Source organism: Carcharodon carcharias, chromosome 10 (genome assembly GCF_017639515.1).
Source record: "Carcharodon carcharias isolate sCarCar2 chromosome 10, sCarCar2.pri, whole genome shotgun sequence".
Classification (NCBI taxonomy): domain Eukaryota; kingdom Metazoa; phylum Chordata; class Chondrichthyes; order Lamniformes; family Lamnidae; genus Carcharodon; species Carcharodon carcharias.
Window position 1 is genome coordinate 46,702,776 of NC_054476.1, and position 25,420 is coordinate 46,728,195.

The 25,420-nt window shown below is 44.4% G+C and overlaps 1 protein-coding gene across 3 annotated transcripts in view; it reads right to left on the reverse strand.

Moving 5' to 3' along the window:
* stk33 (serine/threonine kinase 33) overlaps nt 1-25,420 on the reverse strand; it is a 189,800-nt gene that overhangs the window by 42,777 nt on the left and 121,603 nt on the right. For all 3 annotated transcript variants that reach the window (XM_041198450.1, XM_041198447.1, XM_041198449.1), the window contains 2 exons: nt 22,046-22,134; nt 16,944-17,031 (listed from right to left, as the gene is read on the reverse strand). In XM_041198450.1, the coding sequence (XP_041054384.1) occupies nt 16,944-17,031; nt 22,046-22,134 (177 nt within the window). The remainder of the gene's footprint in view (nt 1-16,943; nt 17,032-22,045; nt 22,135-25,420) is intronic.

Sequence of the window (25,420 nt, forward strand, 5' to 3'; positions counted from 1 at the left end):
GCTCAAGACCTAAAGTTGTTGAATTCAATATTCAGTCCGGAAGGCTGTAAAGTGCCTAGTCGGAAGATGAGATGTTGTTCCTCCAGTTTGCGTTGGCCTTCACTGGAACAATGCAGCAAGCCAAGGACAGACATGTGGGCAAGAGAGCAGGGTGGAGTGTTAAAATGGCAAGCGACAAGGAGGTTTGGGTTATTCTTGCGGACAGACCGCAGGTGTTCTGCAAAGCGGTCGCCCAGTTTACGTTTGGTCTCTCCAATGTAGAGGAGACCACTTTGGGAGCAACGAATGCAGTAGACTAAGTTGGGGGAAATGCAAGTGAAATGCTGCTTCACTTGAAAGGAGTGTTTGGGCCCTTGGACGGTGAGGAGAGAGGAAGTGAAGGGGCAGGTGTTGCCTCTTTTGCGTGGGCATGGGGTGGTGCCATAGGAGGGGGTTGAGGAGTAGGGGGTGATGGAGGAGTGGACCAGGGTGTCCCGGAGGGAGTGATCCCTACGGAATGCCAATGGGGGGGGTGAAGTGTCAGAGATGGACCACGTGAAAATGATGGAGGGGTGGAGATTGGAAGCAAAATTAATACATTTTTCCAAGTCCCGACGAGAGCATGAAGCAGCACCGAAGTAATCATCGATGTACCGGAGAAAGAGTTGTGGAAGGGGTCCGGTGTAGGACTGGAACAAGGAATGTTCCACATACCCCATAAGGAGACACGCATAGCTGGGGCCCACAGCTGGTACATCGATGATTACTTCGGTGCTGCTTCAAGCTCTCGTCGGGACTTGGAAAAATTTATTAATTTTGCTTCCAATCTCCACCCCTCCACCATTTTCACGTGGTCCATCTCTGACACTTCCCTTCCCTTCCTTGACCTCTCTGTCTCAATCTCTGGTGATAGACTGTCCACCAATATCCATTACAAACCCCTCGACTACAGCTCCTCACACCCCGCTTCCTGTAAGGACTCCATCCCATTCTCTCAGTTCCTTCGCCTCCGTCGCATCAGTTCCGATGATGCTGCCTTCAAAAACAGTTCCTCTGACACGTCCTCCTTCTTCCTTAACCGAGGTTTTCCATCCACGGTCGTTGACAGGGCCCTCAACCATGTCCGGCCCATCTCCCGCGCATCTGCCCTCACGCCTTTTCCTCCCTCTCAGAAACATGATAGGGTCCCCCTTGTCCTCACTTATCACCCCACCAGCCTCTGCATTCAAAGGATCATCCTCCGCCATTTCCGCCAACTCCAGCATGATGCCACCACCAAACAAATCTTCCCTTCACCCCCCCCATTGGCATTCCGTAGGGATCACTCCCTCCGGGACACCCTGGTCCACTCCTCCATCACCCCCTACTCCTCAACCCCCTCCTATGGCACCACCCCATGCCCACGCAAAAGAGGCAACACCTGCCCCTTCACTTCCTCTCTCCTCACCGTCCAAGGGCCCAAACACTCCTTTCAAGTGAAGCAGCATTTCACTTGCATTTCCCCCAACTTAGTCTACTGCATTCGTTGCTCCCAAAGTGGTCTCCTCTACATTGGAGAGACCAAACGTAAACTGGGCGACCGCTTTGCAGAACACCTGCGGTCTGTCCGCAAGAATAACCCAAACCTCCTTGTCGCTTGCCATTTTAACACTCCACCCTGCTCTCTTGCCCACATGTCTGTCCTTGGCTTGCTGCATTGTTCCAGTGAAGCCCAACACAAACTGCAGGAAGAACACCTCATCTTCCGACTAGGCACTTTACAGCCTTCCGGACTGAATATTGAATTCAACAACTTTAGGTCTTGAGCTCCCTCCCCCATCCCCACCCCCTTTCTGTTTCCCCCTTCCTTTTTTTCTCAATAAATTATATAGATTTTTCTTTTCCCACCTATTTCCATTATTTTTAAATATTTTAAAATCTTTTATGCTCTCCCCACCCCCACTAGAGCTATACCTTGTGTGCCCTACCATCCATTCTTAATTAGCACATTCGTTTAGATAATATCACCAACTTTAACACCTATGTGTTCTTTTGTTCTATTGTTGTTGACATCTTTTGATGATCTGCTTCTATCACTGCTTGTTTGTCCCTACAACCACACCAACCCCCTCCACTTGTCTCTCTCTCTCTCCGCCTCCCCCCCACACCCCCCCCCCCCACACCTTAAACCAGCTTATATTTCAACTCTTTCTTGGACTCGAACTCAAGTTCTGTCGAAGGGTCATGAGGACTCGAAACGTCAACTCTTTTATTCACCGCCGATGCTGCCAGACCTGCTGAGTTTTTCCAGGTAATTCTGTTTTTGTTTTGGATTTCCAGCATCCGCAGTTTTTTTGTTTTTATCACTGCATTCTTGGAGATGTGTAGGGCTGGAAAAGATTACAGAGACAGAGAGGGAGAGGAAAGGCTGAGATTTGAAAAATTGAGGCATAGGGGAACTACAAGCCAATGTAGGTCAGCAAGCAGTAGTGTGAACAGAACTTAGTGCAGACTAAGGTACAGGCAGCGGAGTTTTGGGTACGCCTAAGTTTATGGAGAGTGGAAGATGGGAAGATGGCTAGGAGTGCTTTGTAATACCTGACTATAGAAAAACAGAAGCCTGAAAGAGCGTTTCAGTAACAAACAAGCTAAAACAAGGATGCTGACAGACAAAGACACAGTGTTGGAAGTAAGTGGGCTTTGTGCTGGAGAGGAGAGTGGAAACTCAATTGTGCCAAATAAGATGCCAAGGTTGCCAAATAAGATGCCAAGCAATACCAAAATTAAAACAAATCAGTCCTAATAAGAGCCAATAAATTAACAATATTATGTTTGGCCCTCTTCTAGACCCCAAAAGTTGAGATACCAGCTTTCTAAATCATGAAGGCTTTCCGAAAGGTACTTATTCCCACTACTGAAACATTCAGTGATTTTCTCCTTAGAACTTTCCAATCTTCATAATGATGAATTTAACACGTTTCAACTTGGGGCACATTAGGTTTGAGAAGTTACCTGACAACAGCAATATTCAGAACAGGATCTGTATTTCAATCAGAGTCCACTCCCCCAATAACTCAGAGAGAGGAACCTGTGCCTTGTTATGTCAGAACTTGCAAGCATCAGATGAATGTGAATCACAGTACACTTTAATAAAGGTTGCTGTGGGCCATATTACAAAACCAAGAAATATAAAACTACAAAATTAATAACCATAAGCAACTAGAATGAAAGTCACAAATACTACACAACCATGCTAGCAATAACTCTTACCCAAAAGCCCCTTGAGCTTTCATTAGTTTACATCTGACCTTCAATTTTTTTTGTACCTGTTTATTCTCCCATTTCTTTGTCTTCTGCCTATCTCTCTCTCCCTCCCTCTTCTCCTCACATTTCTCTCTTACCATTGTGAAGTGGAGTGAAATTGGGCAATATCTAGTAGCATCATATGCTGGTTTCCTGTGTTTGATGAAGGGAAGGACTATTGCTGGCAGTGATTAGATCTGCCAACCATGCTCATCCCTTTGGCCCAAATTCTAAAGATAAATGCTATTGCTGCTAGCAGCTTTTATACTTTGAGGTTATGAGGGCCTTGTTATTACATGTAATACGTAGTAATAGTGGTGAAGCACAGGGCTTTGTTAGATATTTAGAATGATCTTTTCCAAATATTCTGTTCAGTCATTTTGTCAGTTTTGAGTTATGGAGGAGGTACGATGCTGGTGCTTTGTGTTTATGGTGTTTCACCATGTCAGCAAGTGTGGAAGTGAGCCCTGGCTTTACTGTGAGGAATGTGCTTAAGACAGCTTTAAGAAGGCATCTACAGCAACCCTATAGTTGGTATGGTGCATCATCATCAACATTTGAGGTTATGCACAATCTAATTCATTTAGCGGAAATTATAGCAGAGCTTTGGTGTTCATTCAATCAGAGCTCCAGAGCCAATATACAGAATAGTGGGGCAGTGTTGGCTACAAGTAGTTTCTAAGCACTGTTTGTGAAGCTTACAGAGGAACTTGAAAAGGTTACACACAATCTTTCATCAGAAAATACAGATCTCGGTTGCGTCTGGTATTCCATCTGGCTGAGCAAAAACTGTCTAGTTGGAATTAAAAAGCAGATAGACATCTATGAAAAAGACCCATATACAAGTTCCTCACCAGCTTTATCATTTCCATCTTATTGAAACAACCAAATTTCAGCCTGGGTTGGTGGCTATGACCAGGTTCTTGCCATTAGTAGTAGCATTAAGGCAGCCTTCCTCCAGAATTTAAAACCAGATCAGCGCTCAGATTACTCTCAACGAATACCTCCAAGGCCTGAAACATGTTCCCTGCAGCTACAGAAGGATTATACCTTTCTGACAGCCTTAAACATAAGCAATCTTAAAAATATATGAGAAGAATGGTGACCTGAACACAACAAAATGTCTAGAAGATTCACTGAACCTTGTCCACCTGAAGAAATAGGATGAGACAGTGGAGATGACAAATCATCCTATTTACCAAGCCTGAGCCTGGATACGCCTCCATAAACGTGAAGTCACTGACACAGTAAAAGACCATGATGCCAAAGCAACAGCCTTTTATTGAAACAAGCTGACAAGGAAGCACTTACACTCACTTTTTGGGATGAACCAGTCTGAAATGAGTTATATTCCAAATTACTTTGGTGCAACCTTGGACAGAATCTTGAGTTTTAAAACTCATTTGGGAAAGACATACAAGAAGATAAAAGCAAGGACTTGCCTCTTCCAAAAACTTATGGGCACAGCATAGGGTATCATGTACACACACTTTGAACAGTGACATTTTTTTTTTTCGTTTGCAAAGTGTGGGTGTCATTGGCTAGGCCTGCATTTACTGTCCATCCCTAATTGCCCTTGAGAAGGTGGACGGGAGCTGCCTTCTTGAACTGCTACAGTCCACATGATGTAGGTAACAACCACAGTGCTGTTTGAGAGGGAGTTCCAGGATTTTGACCCAGTGATAACGAAGGAACAGTGATATATTTCCAAGTCAGGATGGTGAGTGGCTTGGAGAGGAAATTCCAGGTGGTGGTGTTCCCATGTATCGGCTGCCCTTGCCCTTCTAGATGGTAGTGATCGTCTGTGGGTTTGGAAGGTGCTGCCTAAGGAGCTTTGGTAAGTTTCTGCAGTGCATCTTATAGGTGGTACACACTGCTGCCACTGTTCGTCAGTGGTGGAGGAAGTAAATGTTTGTGGAAGGAGTGCCAATCAAGTGGGCTGTTTTGTCCTGGATGGTGTCAAGCTTCTTGAGCATTGTTGGAGCTGTACTCATTCAGGCAAGTGGAGACTATTTCATCACACTCCTGACCTGTGCCTTGTAGATGGTGGAGAGGCTTTGGGAAGTCAGGAGGTGAGCTACTCGTCGCAGGAGTCCTAGCCTCTGACCTGCTCTTGTAGCCACAGTATTTATATGGCTAGTCCAGTTCAGTTTCTGGTGAATGGCAACCCCCAGGATATTGATAATGAGGTATTCAGCAATGGTAATGCCATTGAATGTCAAGAGGTAATGGTTAGATTCTCTCTTGTTGGAGATGGTCATTGCCTGGCATTTGTGTGGTGTGAATGTTACTTGCCACATGTCAACCTAAGCCTGGATATTGTCCAGGTCTTGCTGCATTTGGATATGGACTACTTCAGTGTCTGAGTAGTCGTGAATGGTGAATATTGCAAACATCAGCCAACACCCCCACTTCTGATCTTATAATGGAAGGAAGATCATTGATGAAGCAGTTGAAGGTGGTTGGGCCTAGGACACTACTCTGAGGAACTCTGGAACTGAGATGATGGACCTCCAACAACCACAGCCATCTTCCTTTGTGATAGGTATGACTCCAACTGGACTGGTATGTTCAAACTCTGTATATTGTGTACCAGTTTGGATGGGCTGTTCACATACCAAATGTCTGGATGCACAGCTGGGGGTTAATTATACAAGTGAGAACTAGGCTGAATATAGAACATTCAGAGGAAATGAAAAAATGTAAGTGAAACCAAGAGAAACACAATGGGAAGAGATAGACAGCTAACATAAAAAGGACTCAAAGTCTCCTATAGACTTATAAACAGTAAAAGGAGCTGATCAGGGAACAAAAAGCAAATTTACGCCTGGAGACAGACACTTGGCTGAGGTGTTAAATGAGTACTTCGCATCTGTCATTGCCAAGGACGAGGAGCTGTCAGAGTCACAGTGAAATAAGAGGTAGTTGAAGCACTGCATGGACTAAAAAGTGGTACAGATGAGATATTAGAAAAGCTGGCTGCACTTAAAGTTGATAAAGTTAATCTTAGACAGGATCAAATGCATCCAAGGATACTGAGGAAAGTAAAGCTGGAAATTGCAGGGGCATTGGCCTTATAATCTTCCAATACTCTTTAGATACACGGTTGGTGCCAAAAGACTGGAGAATTGCAAATGTTACACCCTTGTTCAAAAGAAGATGTCACCAAAGTAAAGCCGTTGGAATAAAAGGAGCAGTGGCAGCATGAATACAAAGTTGGCTGAGTGACAAGAAACAGAGAGCATTGGTGAATGGTTAGGACTGGAGAAAGATACATAGTGAGGTTCCCCAGGGGTCAGGTGTTAGGGCCACTGTTTTTCTTCATCTACATTAATGACTTTGACTTGCATGTGCAAGGCACAATTTCAAACTTTGCAGATGAAGCAAAACTTGGAAGTATTGTGAACTGTGAGAGATGTGAAGGCATGAAAGAGGGTGCAGAAAAGATTTACAAGAATGGCTCTAGGGAGGATGAGGGATTTCAGTTACATGGGTAGACTGGAGAAGTTGAGGCTATTCTCCTCCTTGAGAAGAGAATTGATAAAGTTGTTCAAAATGATGACAGGTCTGAACAGAATAAATAAGAAACTTCCTATTGGCAAATGGTTGAGAACCAAAGGACACTGATTTAAGATGAATGGGAAAAGAGCCAAAGATGATATAAGGAAAAACATTTTATGCAGTGAGTGGTTAGGATTTGGAATGTACTGCCAGGGAGTGTGGTGGAGACAGGTTAAATTGTGGCTTTTAAAAGGGATTGGATAATTATCTGAATAAAACAAATTTGCAGGGGAGTGGGACTAGCCAACTTGTTCTTGCAGAGAGCTTGCATAGACACAATGGGTTAAATGGCCTCCTTCTCAGCTGCAGCTACTGTACGATTCTATGATTGTAAATCAGTGCCCGCTTTGATTATCACCAAGTCAGTTCCAAAGCTACCCATTGGGTCACCAACTTGGAATTGGTTATTTAAACATTGATAATCACCTCTTTTATCATACGATAATAGTGGTTGTACTCCCTTTCATTCCTGTCACCTATTTTTTACTAGTTCATTCTCTCCTATTTAGCACCATCTTATTTCCCGTTTCTATTCCCTTTTACATCTTCATTTGTACCCATATCATTCCTGCAGCCAAAATGGCTAGAAAACAAGAAGGAACACAGCAGTCTAGGCTGCACAGCACGATGCTTTTATTTAGTTCCCAGTCCTCACTTCCCCCAACTTTAATAAGAATACAGCTTCTATTTTATATAATTGTGTTACAATTACTTGGATCCACATGAAGGCAACATTGGAGGGAGATTGGCAGAAAGAACTAAAATAGTGATTCTTGTTGAAGTATTGGTACAACTGTAACAGAACCCAAGTTTGGAGGCAGAGAGTTTGTAACATCTTCAAAAAAGGCTCCAGATTTTGGGATCGTCAATGAAAAGATCCCCTAAATTATTTTTAGCAAAACTGGTTAAATGATTTAGAAATTACGTTCTCAAATGATCCAGCATAACCTTGGCAGATATTGGAATAAATGTTTTTTTCAAAAAAAATGAAGTAACTATGTTCATTACTTAATCTTAAAAAATTCAAACTAGCTAAGCACTAACACATTTTGTGACATAAAAGGTACACACAGATCCATGTTCAAATGGATAAAGCCTGCAGTTTGAAATTCTGATCAAATAGATGCAGCATGGAGAAATGAGAATGAGATCCTAACATAAATTTAGTATCTTTCTTTCTAAATCATTGGAACTGTAGTTCTGATTAAAACGTTTGTAGTGAAGTTTAATTAAGGGCAGTTGATTCAAAACTTATACTAAACAATTGCTTAAACTTTTAACCTCCTATACCTCACTCCTGCTTCATTTATAATTGCTAACAAAAAAAAAACCGCAGATAGTTACAAGCAGCTATTAGATTTCTGTGAAAAGTATTTGATTCTTATTGCTTCAGCTGTAATGGTCATGCACTTTTTCTCAGTCAGACAATAAAATAGGAATTCCATTGGTACTACAATGTCAACTATATATTAGTGTATGAATGCCTCAGTAAATCATAAGGCTCTGTGGATTGTGTTCCAGAAATTTTGATGTCCAAGAAACTTCATCACAATCCTGCAATTGCTTCATGATGACATGACTGCAACTGTCTTGAGTGGGATATCTGAGACCGTCTCCTTCAAAATCCGGACCAGTGTCAAGCAAGACTGTCGGCGGAATTATCAGACCAGCCCGCTGGAATTGTCCCGTCCCGTCCTGTCCCCCCCCGCTGGATTGTGCATCCACATCGGCAGGAAAGCACACTGGCGTGTTTCACAACAGCACATAAAAGACATGCACTTGGTGAGAACTCGGAGGTGAGTACACAGTAACGTTGTGCAGTGCTTGTCATGGTTGCCTGTTGGACTTCAAGCTTCAGGTGCCTTGGGGGGTCGGAGGTTAAGGACAGCCCTGCCGTTTGGGGGGAGGGGGGTGGGGAAGCAAGGGTTACCCTGCCAGTCGGGGTGGGGGGTAGGGTGGGCGAGGGAAGCAGCCATGCATTAGGGAAACCTGCATAATGTGACCATTCCTCTGCAACTGAGACAGTTCAGGCACAGCCACATTGATATGATTGGGATCAGGCTGTCCACTCAAGCAACAAAGTGCCACCAAGTGCTCGAAAGCTTTTCACCACCCCTACCCACACACCACCCCCCCCCCCCCCCCAACCCCCCCCCCACCCCCCCCCCCCCCCCCCCCACCCCCCCCCAGCCCCCCCAAAACCCAGCATAGACTGCAAATTCATGAGCATTTTAATGCAATGCAGAACAGTTGGATGAGTGTGCAGAGGCAGGAGCAGCAACCTCAGGAAGAAGGGGTGGCTGGGGCTCCATCACATGCTGCCCAAGAGCCACAGCGAGCCATTGCTGGTCAGCGCCTATCGACACCCAGGGTCTATAGATGTTGCCTTTCATTCCTGCAGATGACCGACAACCAGCGTCATTGAAGGTTGTGCATGTCCAGGGAACTGGGCAGTCACATCGACTAGCTACTGCAGGATTTGGCGCCGTGGGGACATAGAAGGCATCTGCTGCCAGTGGCCATGAAGGTGAACACGGCACTCAATTCTTACGCCAGTGGCTCCTTTTAGGGTTCTACAGGTGAGCTCTGTGGGATCTCGCAAGCCTCCATCTACAAATGTATCCATGAGGTCATGGATGCCATCTTTGAGAGGGCACAGAGCTTTGTGCATTTCGCCCAGGACCAGGACAGCCAGGATAGGATGCAAGAGCGATTGGATTCGTCCAGATCTTGGATTTCCCATGGGTTCAGGGTGTGATTGACTGCACTCATGTGGCACTCAGATCTCCGTTGCAACACACGGTGAATTACATCAGCTGCAAGGGGTTCCATTCACCAGAAGCACATCCTGCAAGTGTGCACACAGTTTCCAGGGAGCGTACACGATGCCTACATCCTCAGTCGATCAAAGGTCCCTGAGGTCTTCCAGGGTCCACAGAAGCTGCAGGGATGACTCCTTGGGGACAAGGGCTACCCACAGCGGCCATGGCTGATGACACCCATGCAGCAGCCTCAGACTGCAGCAGAGCAACCGTATAATGAGGCTCATGCTGCAGCTCGCAACTTGGTGGAGCAGACCATCAGATGCTGAAGGTGAGGTTCTGGTGCCTGAACCGGTCTGCTGAAACCCTGCAATACAGTCCACAGAGTGTGTCATACATCATCATCATCTGCTGCGCCCTTTACAACCTGGCACTCCAACGGGGAGACAAGCTGGCTGAGGAGGAGATGGAGGAGCTGCACGTCTCCTCCAATGAGGATGCGCCAATGGGGATGAGGGTGAGGAGGTCCTTGGAGGTGACGATAACGGGGATGAGGCCCTTTCACAGGCTAGATGAGGTACGTAGCTGCTAGATTTGTGGAGGATGATGACGATATGCAGTGAGGACACTCCATAAATCTTCAAATAGCCTCTGAGAATGTCTGACTCCTGTCTGGCCTAGCTTGCGCTCCGTGATCAGGGTTATATCATAGAGATGCAGCCATGAAACTTTAGAAGCATTCGATGCTGTGTCCGCCTTCAGCACCTGACCCATTCAGGAGCACAGTATCAATGCTCACAGATGCACCTTAAAAGGTGCTAAGAGCACACTGAGAGAATGAGAACTCTGTGGCACCTGCCCATACATTCTGGCAGCAATGACCAGCACCACCGACATGTAGGCATCAGTAATGTTTCCAGGGAGTGAGAGGCTGGACCACCACTTTGGTCTGGAGACTGCAAAGAGCACAGAAAAGAGGCCCTGGACTGAGACACCTACCTTTATCTTGTGCAGAAAGGTTTCACACCTGAGTGACAAGGACACTGCTCATCAGAACAAGGAGCCATAGGCAGGGAGACGTTTTTGGGAGCTAAATGACAACAGTGAACAGTATGTACAAGTGATTAACAGCCATGCCCAGGCTGTGCAACTAATTCTTCTTAACTTTCCTAACCCTGCCACTACATCTTAGTGCTCCTCGGACATACACAGAGAAGGTGGAGGCAGCCTGCTGACTGTGATGCCTTGTCTGTGATGACCTTGGCAGACATCTTCTGGAGGGCCAAGACTTGGGGGGGCTCCTTCCTGGTTTTGGGGTCCTGCTGTGTGGCAGTGGCATCCTCCTCGGCCTGTGGAGCTGGAGCTGCTGAGGGCGCAGGAAGAGGGGATTCACATGGGCTGGACACTCAAGACACCTGAGTGGATGGCTTCAGAGTGTGCACCAGTTGATCCTCCTCCCCAAGGGCCCCAGGCTGACTCCTTGAGGAGAAGGGGTAGCTGGAGTGAAATCGGGCTGCCCTGCAACCCTCTTGTGTACACACTGGTGGAGGCCAACTATGGCATCAGCGATGGAGTTGAGCCCACACAGCAGTGCAGGAGCGATGTCCTGAACCAGCATCTCCATGTCAGCTGCCATTCTACCAGTGTGGACCTTGGTGCATTGGCATGCCGGCACTATCACCTCAGTCTGAAGATGGACAGACATCTCCATCATGCCTTGCAATCTGAGGAGTGCAGCAGACATGCCTTCTTGACATTCCTGAGCTTACTTTTGCAGTTCCAGCAACAATGACATGACTGAGTCCAGAGGCTCGCCATCTGACTTGGGCTCAGCAAACATCTGGCCTTCAGCACTCCTCCGAGTGCCGGACACATGGGAAGTCCTTGCCTCCACCTGCTGTGGATCAGACAGTGCGATGTGCTCACCAGATTGTGATCCTGAGGCTATTCTAAAGCTAGGTCCCACCGAGGTGTGTGTCTCTGCGCTGGTGGAGGGAGTCAGTGAGTGTCATGATGGGACTTCAAGGAGGGTGTCTTCAGATTCATCTTCTGGGGTGCCTTTGAGGCTTGACAGGAGTCCCTGAGTCATGGTCTCTCCTGGATCTTTCCCAGGTGTGCCTGTGGAAGTAAGGGGACATAATTAGTACATGGCAGTGGCCGGTGAAACAGGACACATTACTCACAGCATGGTTATCTGATGGATGTTGCACTGCTGGACCTTCACTTGGTAGAGGACCACCAACTCCACCGTCAGCACAGGACCTGCCCAGATGGCTCTGTTTTCCAGCTTGGTGAGGCCCTTGATCTCAGGCATTCCTCCAACGATCTGTGACCTCTCCCTGTTGTTGTGTGCCAGCTTGTCCTACATGAATAGAGATCGAGAGTGTAAGCAGGACACCTGCCAGACCAAATGATAAGTACGCCTGGTGTGTGTGGATGGTGAGTGGTCCCATGTACAGGATGAGGACAATGTGTGAGAGAGTGAATGGTGATGTCCCTTGAACTGGCAGTGAGTGAGATCACTGTGGATGTGCAATGAGTTTGAGATTGAGAGAGTGAGAGTGATGAGAAGAGTGACTTACCCTGGCAGAACGAAGGAAATCATTCACCCTCTTGCGGCACTGGGTGGCTGTCCTCTTTTGAAGGGCGTTGGCGCTGACAACCACTGCCACTGCCTCTCAAGCTAGGTTAGTGCTGTTGCTGCCCATTCTGCGACCAGAGCGGGGGTAGAGGACATCCTGGTGGGCCTCCACAGCAGCCGAAAGGCACTTGAGAGATGCATCGCTGAACCTGGGGACTTGCCATCTTCTTCAGTTTCAGGATCATGTCTTCTGTGCAGCAGTGGTGGTCTGGAAGCACTGAGATGTGTGCTTGCGTCTGGACTTTAAATGAGGTGCCCAGCATGATGCAGCAGCGGAGTAATGGCGGGCAGGCAAATGGCAGTCCGCCTGCCATGGAAACGGCATGTTTCCCGGGAGTTCATAATTAATATGGCGGGTTTGAGATGACGGCATGAAAACCTACCATCGCAGCCGGTGAGTAAAACATCATTTTACCCACCACCCCACTAAGTGCAAATCTGGGAAGATTCCGACCTGTGCGATAGGCCCTCATACTATTTACAATGTACTCAACAATGGATATTCACCTCATCAAAGATCAACAACCCTCTGGTTTGAGTGCTAAATTTCGCCCAGATGGAAAACTCTTTAATCTCAGTTGCCTTCGTGCCAAACTTAAACTGACCACCATAGACATACATGATCTACAGTTTGCAGATGATTGCAGTGTCATTGCAAACTCTGCAGCAGATTTGCAAGCCACTCTCGATCTCTTCAAATCTGCATACAAAAAACTCAGCCTGTCCTTAAATGTTGCCAAAACAAAACTCATACCAACCGAGGCCTGGTCAGTCAAATATTCCACCTCCCAGATGTGTTGAAGGAGAGAATCTGGAATATGTTGTGCACTTCCCATTCCTTGGCAGCCACCTCTCTCAAAGGGCCACCACTGATGAGGAGATCCAATAATGGATCAGCTGTGCCAACCCAGCCTTCTACAAACTGCGGCAGTGAGTATTTGACAACAAAGACCTCTGCAAGTCAACAGAAGTCCTGTTGCTCAGAACAGTTGATGTCACCACACTCCTATACTGCAGTGAGACCTGGATTGTGCTTCAGTGACAGAGTGCAAGAGTAATTCCATCAGCAATGCCTCCACCTCATCCTCCAAATTCAATGGGAGGACCATTGAACAAATGCTAGTGGATTTCTTGAAGCCACCTCCATAAGCATTCAGGCAAAAGCTCATGAAAATTCAACCATGACACTGTGTCTAGGGGGCCAAAAAGGGTCTTCTCCATGAGGTCTTATTTTCTTAACTCTCAAATGGCCAACATTCCAGGGGAGGACAAAGAAATTGCTATAAAGGCACCTTGAAGAGTGGCAGCTTTGACATTAAAGGCCGGGAGGAGATTGCTACCAATCATTGAAAATGGTGACAGCTTGTCCATCTAGCTGTATGATGCTTTGAGTCCAAATGCTTGAATGATGAGGCAGGGCAGCAGCAGAGGAGGAAAGAAAAGGAAACAAATCCTGCAATCGGGGCCCCTCTACCTCATGGGACATCCTGCCCAAGGATTGCAGGTCAAGAATGGGCCTATTCAGTCACATGAAGGCCCATGGCGGCAACTCATTATTCTGAGTAGACATCATTCTCAAATCAAGGGACAGCCGACAATGACGTAGGAGCGCTCAACACATTTGAATGAAGCTCCTTGTATGTTCATTAGATGTGGATGCTAAACTGCTTAAAATAATGTATGTTAACAGCACAGGGAAATTTTATCCAGACATCATTAATCCTGTTTGAGGGAAAATTTGTCTAAGTTTCAACATAGAAACTTAGTACATCTCTAACAATCTAATCACCTTGACTGCATAAACACCAGATTTTTATATTTTGTTTGTGCAGCTGAGAATTGACAAATAGAACAAATTGTAAACCATTACAGAAGCATTCTTTATTTAAAAAACAGTTCATTTCTTTTAGTGCACACAGCCATTGTCAAGTCAGTTGCTCATGCTTTCATCCATGCTGAATAGCAGTAATAATAGCACCATCTGGTGTCTTACTATGGTCAGACTGCAATGAGAAGGATACTAAAAGTTCTGCCTTTAAAAGAGAATAAAATAAACAACTAAAACTGGCCCACACAGCTTGCCATTATAAAACAATGAGCGTATGCTAGATCTGGATTTATTTCAGCATGCATTGGTATAATTCACACTTTTCTCTGTTGATTACTGGCTGGTCATCACAAAACCAAATTATTACTTTGTTGTTCACTTAGCTTCTCTGCCAAAATCACACATTGCTTTCTGCAAAAAAGGATCTTTATTTTATTAATGACTTAAGGTTTGAAAACAATTAAGTATTATCCTTTACTTGCTGAATTATTACAGGGCGCCTCAATGGTCACAGCTCAAGAATTGAGACCATGGTCCAGATTTTTATGGAATTTGAAAGACCCAGAGCCATTTAAAAATGGTGGGCAGGCAAGACAGATTGTGGGATTCGAGGCCCATTGCTGGCACACCCAATTTTCTCTGGCCTGGGATAAGGGTGCAGGGTAGAGAACCCACACCCTGCACTTCTGACCTGGCTAGCTCCATTGCGGGGGTAGGCATCTCCTACCTCCCCACAATTTTCAGGCAGTCGAGCCAGTTTCTCCCTGATATGTTCATGGATGCCAAAGGAGTCGTGAACTATAATTGGGATGTAGGAAGCTTTTGAAATGTAAGTTCAAAAGGTCTTACCCATGCCCCTCCATGCCAACAGATGCATCCCCCCACTCACCCATTGCTCCTTATATCTTCCATGCCAACTCAATGCCAACTCTTGCCCCACCACCCACCCCAATGACCCCTCATGCCCTCCATGCCAACTCATGGCCCTTCCATGCCCATTAACCCACTAAACACTATGCACAGAACTAAAGGCTCCAACAGTAACAATGGCATGCAGGAAACTGCTTAGAAAAAAAACACTCATTCATAATTCTTCGAGAAAAATCTGGTGCTCTTACAATTCTATAGAAGTGTCAATCATACTGACCATTAAAGGATCAAAAGTAGAAGATTTAAATGCTTCACAATTCTTAATCTTGTGCAAATAAACATTTAGACATTGACAAAAGAGATCACAGAAAAACAATTTATTTTAACCTCATAAAAGATGTCAATCAAGCAAAGTCAACATTTCTCTTCAGTTGCATAAACAACCTCTCACTCACGTAATCCTTTTATGAATTTGGGTTCTCAGCCAAGCATGAATAATTAGGCTTGGTTGAGAGCCCAGGTCCACTAAATTACATTGGATTAGGTGGATTACTGGGTGAATGGGTATGGAAAGGCCATAAGTTGGCATGGAGGCTATGGAAGGCCATTGGAAGATAGTGAGTGAGGGGACATGAGGTCGCATTGGGGCTATAAGGAGCCATGGGGGTGGGTGGAGGGCATGAGTTGGCATTGAATTGGCCTGATGACGTAGAGAGTTTGTGGGGGTGATAGGGTGTAAGGATGAAGGCTAGAAGGCTAAAATGTAACTAAACAACAAAAAGGAGTGGGCCTTTTAACCAGCCAGCCTTGGCCACCCCAATCTGCTTCCAGGGGGGGAGGGCCTGTCTCTATCCCACACCTGCACACCCACCCACCAAATCCCCAGAGCAAAGATCCCTCCTTTTTGGGCTTTTCTACCGAGGCAGGTGCGGTGAGCTGGGAAATTTTCAGACTCAAGCTACCCATCTTGGTAGCGAAAATCTTGGTTTATGTTATAAAAACATGCTATCTGCTGCTTATGAATAGTCTCTTAGTTAAAATTTTACAATATATTTAGAAATAGGCTAGTGTCCCGAGACATTATGTTAATGAATACATTTAAACCTCAGCATGTATATGCCATTTCTTAGTGTGCAATTTCTCAGTAATGCACTGAAAAAGTAAACTCTAAATCTTCCAGTCAGAACATCACAATCTTTTTTAATGATATAAAAAATATTTTCCAACAGTGTTAGAATTAGAATTATGACACATATGGGAGTGATTATGTAAGAAAATTATTTCAGGGTCAGGCGCCAATAAAATGACAATTTTATAATTGCAATATCACAAACATTTCAATGAAATTTTCTTACTATTGAACCAAACAGGTTGACAGTGCAGGAGGAGGCCATTTTACTTATCATGTCTGTGCCAGCTCTTTGTTAGAGCAATTCAGAGCTAATTCCACTATCCTGATCTCTCCCCATTTTCCTCTTATTCAAACATTTATCCAATTTTCTCCTAAAAAAAATTAATGGACTCTATTCCCTGCGGTAAAACACTCCATGCTCCAACATACTTTTTTGCAATGAGTAAGATCTATTATTCTCTACTCAACTTTGTATGAAAAGGTGTCAGTTTTCAATGACTGGGGCATTCAATTTTATTGTTTATTCGCATCAAAAAAGGTCATTAAAAGCATGCCTGGTTGTAGAAAAGGAGTCACTCCATCATGGCATGATGGAATGCAGAATTGCTATGGAATGTGTACACTAGTGCTAATATTTACTACAATTTCAATCTTGTCATGTCAATTACCTGGATCAGAGAAATAATTGAAGTAAATGTAATATGTGGTGGAACATCTTAGCCAAAGGTCACACTTTACGAAACCTGTAATTTATTTTTGGTTTTTATTCCCAGTTTTGTCCAATTTTGTATAAATAAAACTAGAAAAAGCATTGGTCACGTATGCAAGATTAATTGGAAACTTCTGGGGAGAAAATAAAGAGAATGTAAACATCAACAAATTTCTTACCCATATACAAAGGTGTTCCACAGGTTGCCTGTAACATTTTGTCACTGCCAACACCCCCTTTCTGCACAGAAAGTCCAAAATCAGTCACCTGGATAATGAAAACATTTCAGAATCGATTGTCGAATGTAGCAGACAATGTATTGCAATGCATTTTTCTGAGCATCAATTTTCTATAGTTCTCCTATTGAATCAACTCTTCAGCTTTGTGTTTCGTTTGTAAATGTAAATCAGGCTGTAGTTTCCACTGTGGATGTTCACAAACTTGTTCCTTAAAAAGCATCTTTAACAGTCTGAGAATGCTTCCATGATGGTGAAAGTGTTTAAAGTACAACTACAAAAAAACTCTACAACCAGATGGTGTTTGAATGAATTTCCAACGAAGCAGAATTCATTTGGCCAGCACTGTATGATCATGCTCAAGGCTGACTAAAACCAACCAGATATGTATGATGCACAAGTTTGAGAAATTTTAATTTCATGTAAATTCATATTCATTCATATTAGAAATCCAGACAGAATGTTCAACTGGCTTTGCTGGCTCTGCATAGCATGACATGAAGAGGGGCTTAATTGGTGTAATTTAAAACCATTTGCAAATGTATCACTGCACACTTAACAGGTGATTTTCTCCTGGGTCTGTACCCATGGGCATTGAACCACATGGAAGCAGCAAATTAGGTGGGTCAGAACATGCACCTATATAGGAGTATGCCTGATTGTCCTTCCTTATTTTATATGGAGGAATACTGGGAAGATTCCTTTGTGGGTATGCACCATGACTTGCCCAGCTTTCTGTTATTTGCAGTGTACCTGGACACAAACCCAGAAAAATCTCTCCTAAAATGCTACTCAATTAGAACCATCAATATTAGGAATTGATGGGAATAATATAACAGTTGTATAAAGCAAATTTAGATACAAATTATTCAAAATATGACAATAACAGTACAGCATTTTTGATGTAGAAAATATGTCCTTGACATAGGTGCAACCAGACAAAGAATTGAGTGAAGCCAAAGGAGATTTTAGATGGGGTGTCTAAAGGTTTAATCAGAGATAGATATTATAGTCTAAAAAAAAGGATATAGCTTTTAGGTTTCAGAAATAGAGGTATGCATAAAAAAAGCAGGAAAGTTACGCTGAATCTTTACAAAGCTCTCGTTAAGCACAAATAGAGTATAGGCCCAGATCTTCCATTCCCTGGAAGGTCGTACCCCAGAGGTACCTCAGAAGATGCGCAGGGGGACACATGGGAAGTCCATATACAAGGACTACACAGGAATTGCCCAGTAAGTTTCAGCTTCTGTTGGGCATTTACCTATGTTTGGGACCTTCTGAAACTCCGATTTAAAATTGGAGACTTTGGATGGTTCCAACTCACTTAGCAGAGTAGTTACCCAAGAGCCCAGGAGAGGTTAGAAGGATTAACATCAGTTCTAACTCGGAAGTAACTATTGTACTGACCACCCATAACTATCCCCCCGGCCCTGCAACCAGCCCCTTACACCCCAACTATAGCCCCACCCCCGACTACGCTCCCAACCACATCCCCACTCCCTGACACTGACACCCCCTGACCACCTGTCAAAGTGGCTGTGACAATTAAACCTACTGGAATACAGCAGCCGATGCCATAAAAAGGGGGATTAACTTCATTTCTCCCGACACTCCTACACTATGTTGAAGGTCTGCAGGAGCAGCTACGCTCCATGTTTCTCAGCAGGCCTGAGTTGGAAGTTCAGGTTTGAAATTTGAAGCTCCAGACTAGAGTAAGAAAATAGGAGTGGAGTGGCAATCCAACAGTGATTGCCACTCCAGGGATTATTCGGTCCATTGCTCCCTAGTTCTGGTCACCACACTTGAGGGATGTGAGGGTCCTTGAGAGGATGCAGTGGAGATTTACCAGAATGGTTCCAGAGATGAAGAATTTTAGCTACAAGATTAGGTTGAAAAATCTGGGGTTGTTCTCCTTGGAATAAGGGAGATTTGATAGAGGTGTATAAGGCCATTATAGGTTTAGATAAGGTAGATGAAGAAAAGCTTCCCATTAACTGATAATAAAAAGATTAATGGATACAGTTTTAAGATTTCGAGCAAGAGATGCAGGGGGAATGAGAGAGAGAGCTTTTTTATCCAAAGAGCAGTAATGACCTAGAACCTGCTGCCTGAGAGGGGTAGGTGATAAATGATTTCAAAAGGCCACTTGAGGAAAATAATCTTGCAGGACTTTAGGAATAAATCAGGGGAATGGGACTGACTGGATTTCTCTAGAGAGCTGGCATGGACTTGGTGGACCAAGTGGCCTCCTTCCATGCTATAATGACTGTACTACTCTATGGAGAAACAGACTAGTTTAGGAACATAGGAATAGGGTTCAGTTATTTAGTCCCTTGAGCTTGTTCTGCCATTTCATTGGACAATAAATGATATCTACCTCTTCCATTTACCCCTCTTTGCTCAATATTTTTTGATACTCAAATCCAACAAATATTTAGCAATCTCAGTCTTCAAAATTTCAACTGAGCTAACATCCACAGCCTTTTGAGGTTGAGTGTTTCAGACTTCCACTACTGTCAGTGTGAAAAAATGCTTCCTGATTTCTCGCCTAATTTTCATGGCCCTAATTTGAAGTTCATGTCTCCGTGTTCTGGATTCCTCCAGAAGAGGGCATAGTTCTCTCTCAAAAAAATTACCTTCTAAACTCAAAGATCTACAAAGCAAATTTAGAAAAATTCTCCATATAAGTCAATCCTTTTCAATACTAATATCATTGCTGAGGTATATAGCCTAAAACTGTACGCAATACTGCAGATAAAATCTGACAAATTGTTTGCTCACTTCTGAATTCCACCCCCGCCCCGAGATAAAAGTCGACATTTCAGTTGCCTTTTTGATTTTTATTTTAGCCTGCGCACAAGCTCTTAGTGATTTATCCACACGTGCACCCAATTTCTTTACTCCTCCACAGGTCCCGGTCTCAAGAAAATATTCTGGATTTGTCTTGCACAGATCCAAAGTAGATGACTTCTCACACTGAATTCAATTTGCCATCCATTTTCCCACATACTTAGCTATTATTACTGCTCCATCTACACAACCAACCCAGGCCTACCAATTTATTCCTATTCCTTCATCCAAGTAATTATGAAAAATTTAGTTAGGGAGGAGTTGCAGAGCATGGCGCTTAGATGGCTAAAGGCTGTTGTCAATGTTGGGGTGATAAAAGGGGCAGTGCTCAAAAGGGCAGAGTTGGAGGAGCAGAGGAGAAGCTTTATAATGCAGGAAGAGGTTACACAGGTTGGAGGGGCAAAACCATGAAGGAATTTTAAATATGTTGGAGAGCATTTTAAATTGAACACAGAGATAAAAACAAAAAACTGAGGATGCTGGAAATCCAAAACAAAAACAGAAACAGAATTACCTGGAAAAACTCAGCAGGTCTGGCAGCATCAGCGGAGAAGAGAAGAGTTGACATTTCGAGTCCTCATGACCCTTCGACAGAAGTTCAGTCGAAGGGTCGTAAGGACTCGAAACGTCAATTCTTTTCTTCTCCGCCGATGCTGCCAGACCTGCTGAGTTTTTCCAGGTAATTCTGTTTCTGTTTTTATTTTAAATTGAAGGTGTTTGGAAACCAGGACCCATTGTAGGGCAACAAGGATAGCACTGGAAGCTCTGCTTGAGGTCAAATAACAATTTGTGGTTGCAAAAAGCCTGCTTCTGCCTGAAAGAGTGACTGGAAAAGAAAATAGAATTGTTAGCAAGGGTGTAGAGCTTGTGGTCTTAGCCAAAGACAATGACTTCAGTCTTCCCAATGTTTAACTGCACAAGATTGTGGACAAGCTGCCTGACAGCACAGAAACAATGAAGGAGCTGAGAGAGGTGCAGAGTTGGTATCACAGTATACATGCGGAAGCTGCCCATACTTTTAGGTAATGTTAAACAACTGTTTACTTGATCCATGCTTCAATATGGTTTCACAAATCAAATTGGATGATTTTAACATATTTTTAAGCTAATGCTAACATAATTAGACAGGGCGCATTCAAAGTTCTACAGTTTGAATGGGATGTTGGATTTAGAAACTGCTCAGTCTTACTCCAGAAAGGGACTCTTCAAGCTGCTAGAAGGAAGGGAGCCAATGATTTTGAGAAACATATTTGTCCATAACTTCTGCACTCCCCAGTGTCAGATTTGGGGGGGTACCCCAAAGATGCGCTGGGGAATCCCTCTGGCAAGTTCCCAGGCAAGGGTTTGCATGGCAATTGCCCAGAAATACTAACTTCCTCTGGACAATTGTGCTGCACTGGGAACCATCTGAAAATGCGGTTTAAATTGCAAACTTCGATGGTTCCGCTGGGGTTATACCAACAGTTGCCCAGAAAAAGTTGAAAGAATTAAAACCTCATCTAACGTCTGGGTAATTATTGTAAAGACCCAGACCGACCCCACTATCCCCCCCCCCCCACCCCCCCAACGGGGCTCCCCCCATCCCCTCCCAACCTCTGACAACACCGCCTTTCCCTCCCTCCCCACCGACCTCAGCACCACCCCACCTCCACCGATCTCAGACCCCGAAACCCCCCTCCCACCTCGGGACCCCCCATGACCTCAGGAGCCCCCCATCTCTGAGCAAACCACCCACCCAACCTCCCCCCAACCAGCACCAACCTTGGACTCACCCCCCCACCCCCCCACCCTCAACCTCGGACCCCATTCCCCCCCCCCAAAAAACTCAGACCCGGCCTCCAGACACCCCCAACCCCAAATCCTATCCACTTGCCTTAGACACTTACCTTCTCCCTGGCCTGTCAATTTCCCCAGCCCTTTATACTTATCTGTTCTATGTCAGCCAGTGCTGTAAAAAATGGGGCGTGGCCTCCTTAAATATGCTAGATCTAGACGTCACTGGGGCCTACGAGGATTCCTTCAATGCAGGCCCCAAGCAGCTCCAGCGAACAAAGTGGCAACACAATTTTCAAGATCAGGTAAGCGTGCATTTTTGTCTTCTAATTTCTGCGGGCCAGGACTTTCCAATGCTAGTTGGAAGTTACGGCCCATTAAACCTTTTGCAACAGCTTCATTACACAATTCATTCCATTTACCTTGATGTTCAGTTTCATGTCAATTTCACTGTTGCTTTCATTGTTTTTAACCAAGATGTTTTCCAGTTTTAGGTCCCGATGAACAATATCTGTAGAAAGACCACAGAATATTCAAAACGTATATGTGCAATATAAGTAAGCTGATGAGTTTAACATTTGCATACTGAGAACTGTCATGCTAAGCAACCTGAAGCCGGAGCTATTTGCAAATGAATAGCAGAATGGCAGAGTGTTATTTAAACGGTGATAGATTGGGAAATGTTGATGTACAAAGGGACCTAGGTGTCCTTGTACACCAATCAACGAAAGTAAGTATGCAGGTGCATCACGCAGTTTAGAAGGCAAATGGTATGTTGACCTTCATTGCACGAGGACTTCGGCACAGGAGCAAGGATGTCTTACTGCAGTGCCTTGGTGAGATCACATCTGGAGTAGTGTGCGCAGTTTTGGTCTCCTTACCTAAGAAAGGAAGTACTTGCCATAGAGGGAGTGCAGCAAAGGTTCACTAGACCGATTCCTGGGATGGCAGGATTGTCATGTGAGGAGATTGGGCCGACTAGGCCTGTATTCACTGGAGTTTAGAAGATTGAGAGGGGATCTCGTTGAAACGCATAAAATTCTGACAGGGCTGGACAAACCAGGAGATCTAGAACAAGGGGTCATAGTATCAGGATATGAGTAGGCCATTTAGAACGGAGATGAGGAGAAACTTCTTCACTCAGAGTAGTGAACCTGTGGAATTCTCTACCACAGAGGGGTGTGGAGGCCAAGTCACTGGATATATTTAAGAAGGAATTAGATAGATTTCTAGACTCTAAAGGTGTCAAGGGGTATTGGGAGACAGGAGTATGGCATTGAGATAAAGGATCAGCCGTGATCATATTGAACGGCGGAGCAGGCTTGAAGACCCAAATGACCGACTCCTGGTTCTATTTTCTGTTTCTATGTAAACACACACAAAATCTCCCACTCATACTGTGTATTAATATGTACCATAAACTAGTCTATGGTACTTCTTAAGGAATGAATAAATAATTTTTGCTTACTCCGCCTAGTAAGACATCACATTGTCCTTCATTTTCAATGAATTACTCAAAGTGGAGACAGCATTATGTAAACAAACTCAACAAGATCTCACGAACAACCACTGGATGAATAACTAGTTATTAGTTTTGATGGGGTAGGGGTATTCTGTACTTCTCATTGGCTCTGGCTTCCGGTTGCTTCGCACAGTGGCTCTCAGTATGCAAATGCAAATTCTCCTGATTGCTAGCCTGGTCTGCTCTGATCAGTTTTAACCTCTCGCTGTCCTCCTCTATAACCTGTGAATTTAATAGCTCAAGCCCAGGCACAGTTACAAATATGATTTCTAGGAGGTTAATGGGCTATAATTTGATTTTTGCCTCCTGTAGAAATTCTGGACTGGCATCCGACACTGCACTTTTAGTGAATGTTCCATCAACACTGCTGGGCTGACTGGGGTTTAAAACTTGCTCTAGTTCATTTTGCTTACCAGTAGTTAACCCTGCATGGGTTTTACTGATATTCCCCTTGCGATCTCCATTAAGTGTTGCTTGCTTTGAGATATGTTCCCTCTCCTTCATTTGTTTTGGGAATGGGCTTCCCCCAACCTGTTCCATGTCCCCTAGAATGCTACTGCCCCTAAATGGATGTTCAGTTCCTGCTGTGCTTCACCCTCACTCTCTCCCCTAGTCTAATTGGGAACTTCCCGGTCCCCATTTAAATCTGCCAAGAGGGTTTCTGATAAATATTTCACTGAATCTCTTCTTTCATCCTTTTGAACCTTCATGGACACTTCTTGGACCACTTTTACTTCTACTTGGCCTGGCTTCAGCCATTCTAACTTCTTTGGTTTCTATCTCTACTCTTTTTACTTCTGCTGGCTTGACTTCGGCCTTTTTAAACTTGCAGATTTTCTTTAACCACATCAACCCTCACGGAGTCTAACTTGATTCTTTTTCCTTCTACTGGCCTGACTTCGGCTTTTTTAATTTCCTCAGTGTCTATCTTGACTCTTTTTACTTCTGTTGGCCTGGCTTCAGTCTTTTTACCTTCATGTGGCTCTTCTTTGGCCATCTCAACTCTCTCGGATTATATCCTGGTTCGTTTTACTTTTACTGGCCTGGCTTTGGCCTTTTAAAATTCAAATAGCTGTTCCTTAGTCACTCCAGGTATCATGGGTTTTATCGCCCCCATAAAGCTTCAAAACTTCTCTCGGTTCCCTGCACCTCGGCAGATCTCTGTTGGCTTTCTCCAGCCCTTTCAGTCTCTACAGACAAGGGGGGGGGCGGATTTAAGAAATATTAAACCAATCTTTATTCCAGTAACGTGGACCAGCGGGCTCAGAGCTGCACACGCACAACAGGGGAGGGCAAGTCTCCCCTACCCTCAGAAATGGGACTGAATCTCCCCGAAAACTACAAACACCCTCACCCTCAGACACCTGAAGCGAGTGGGGTCATCAGCTTCAATTCTTCGTCTTCTTGGGGACCTTGGTCGCGAGGAGGGGGGCAGGGGCCTGCCTGGTACAGGGCAGCAGACAGCTTGTCGATGTCATACAGTCCCATACAGCCTGCCTCTGCTGCCCCCACCTCCTTATGCAGTTCACATAGTTTTATCTCCCTTTCTTGCTATCTTCGTTGGCGAGCTTTCTCTCTCTCCTTTTCTCCTTTTTCTCTTTCCCTTTTCCTTGCTTGGAATTCCAGCTCTAGTCATCTCTGTCCTTGCTGTATTTTTGCTAAAGCTATTTTACCTTTTACAATTTTCTCAGATTTGCAATCCAGGTCTCTGGCCACCAGTTTTAACATTTCAAATCTCCTGGCTTTTGGGCAAAACTCTAACTCCAACTGCTTAGCCACACTTTTCAACTCCTTGGGGGACAGAACTTTTGAATCATCAAAGTAATTTTGACCTGTCTACGAAGGAACTGACATCAAATATGGACATTTTTGTTAGTGCTGTAGCACTGTACACAAGAAAGCCTGGACTGATGTTTTTAAATTTATGTCCAGGGGTTAATTTAGTTTCCACTTCCAATTGTTCTTGTTGTCTATGGGATCTATGTCAGACAAGCCCCTAAATTTCTGTTACGATCATGTGAGGAGGGGTAAAAAAAAAAAACTGACTTCCCTATTTTACCACTCCAGTTTTGACCATAAAAGGGTTTTGTTATGTGAATTTACAAGGATGAAGGTATTAACTCAAATGTCTGTGTTTAGCCATTTACGTATTGATTGCAAAGATACCAATCAAAAAGGCTTTCTTGAGTTTAAACAAAAGGGGTTTGCTTTCATTGAGCTGAAAACCCACCCGGGTAAAGATATAAAGATAAAGATATGAAGTCCTGATATTTCT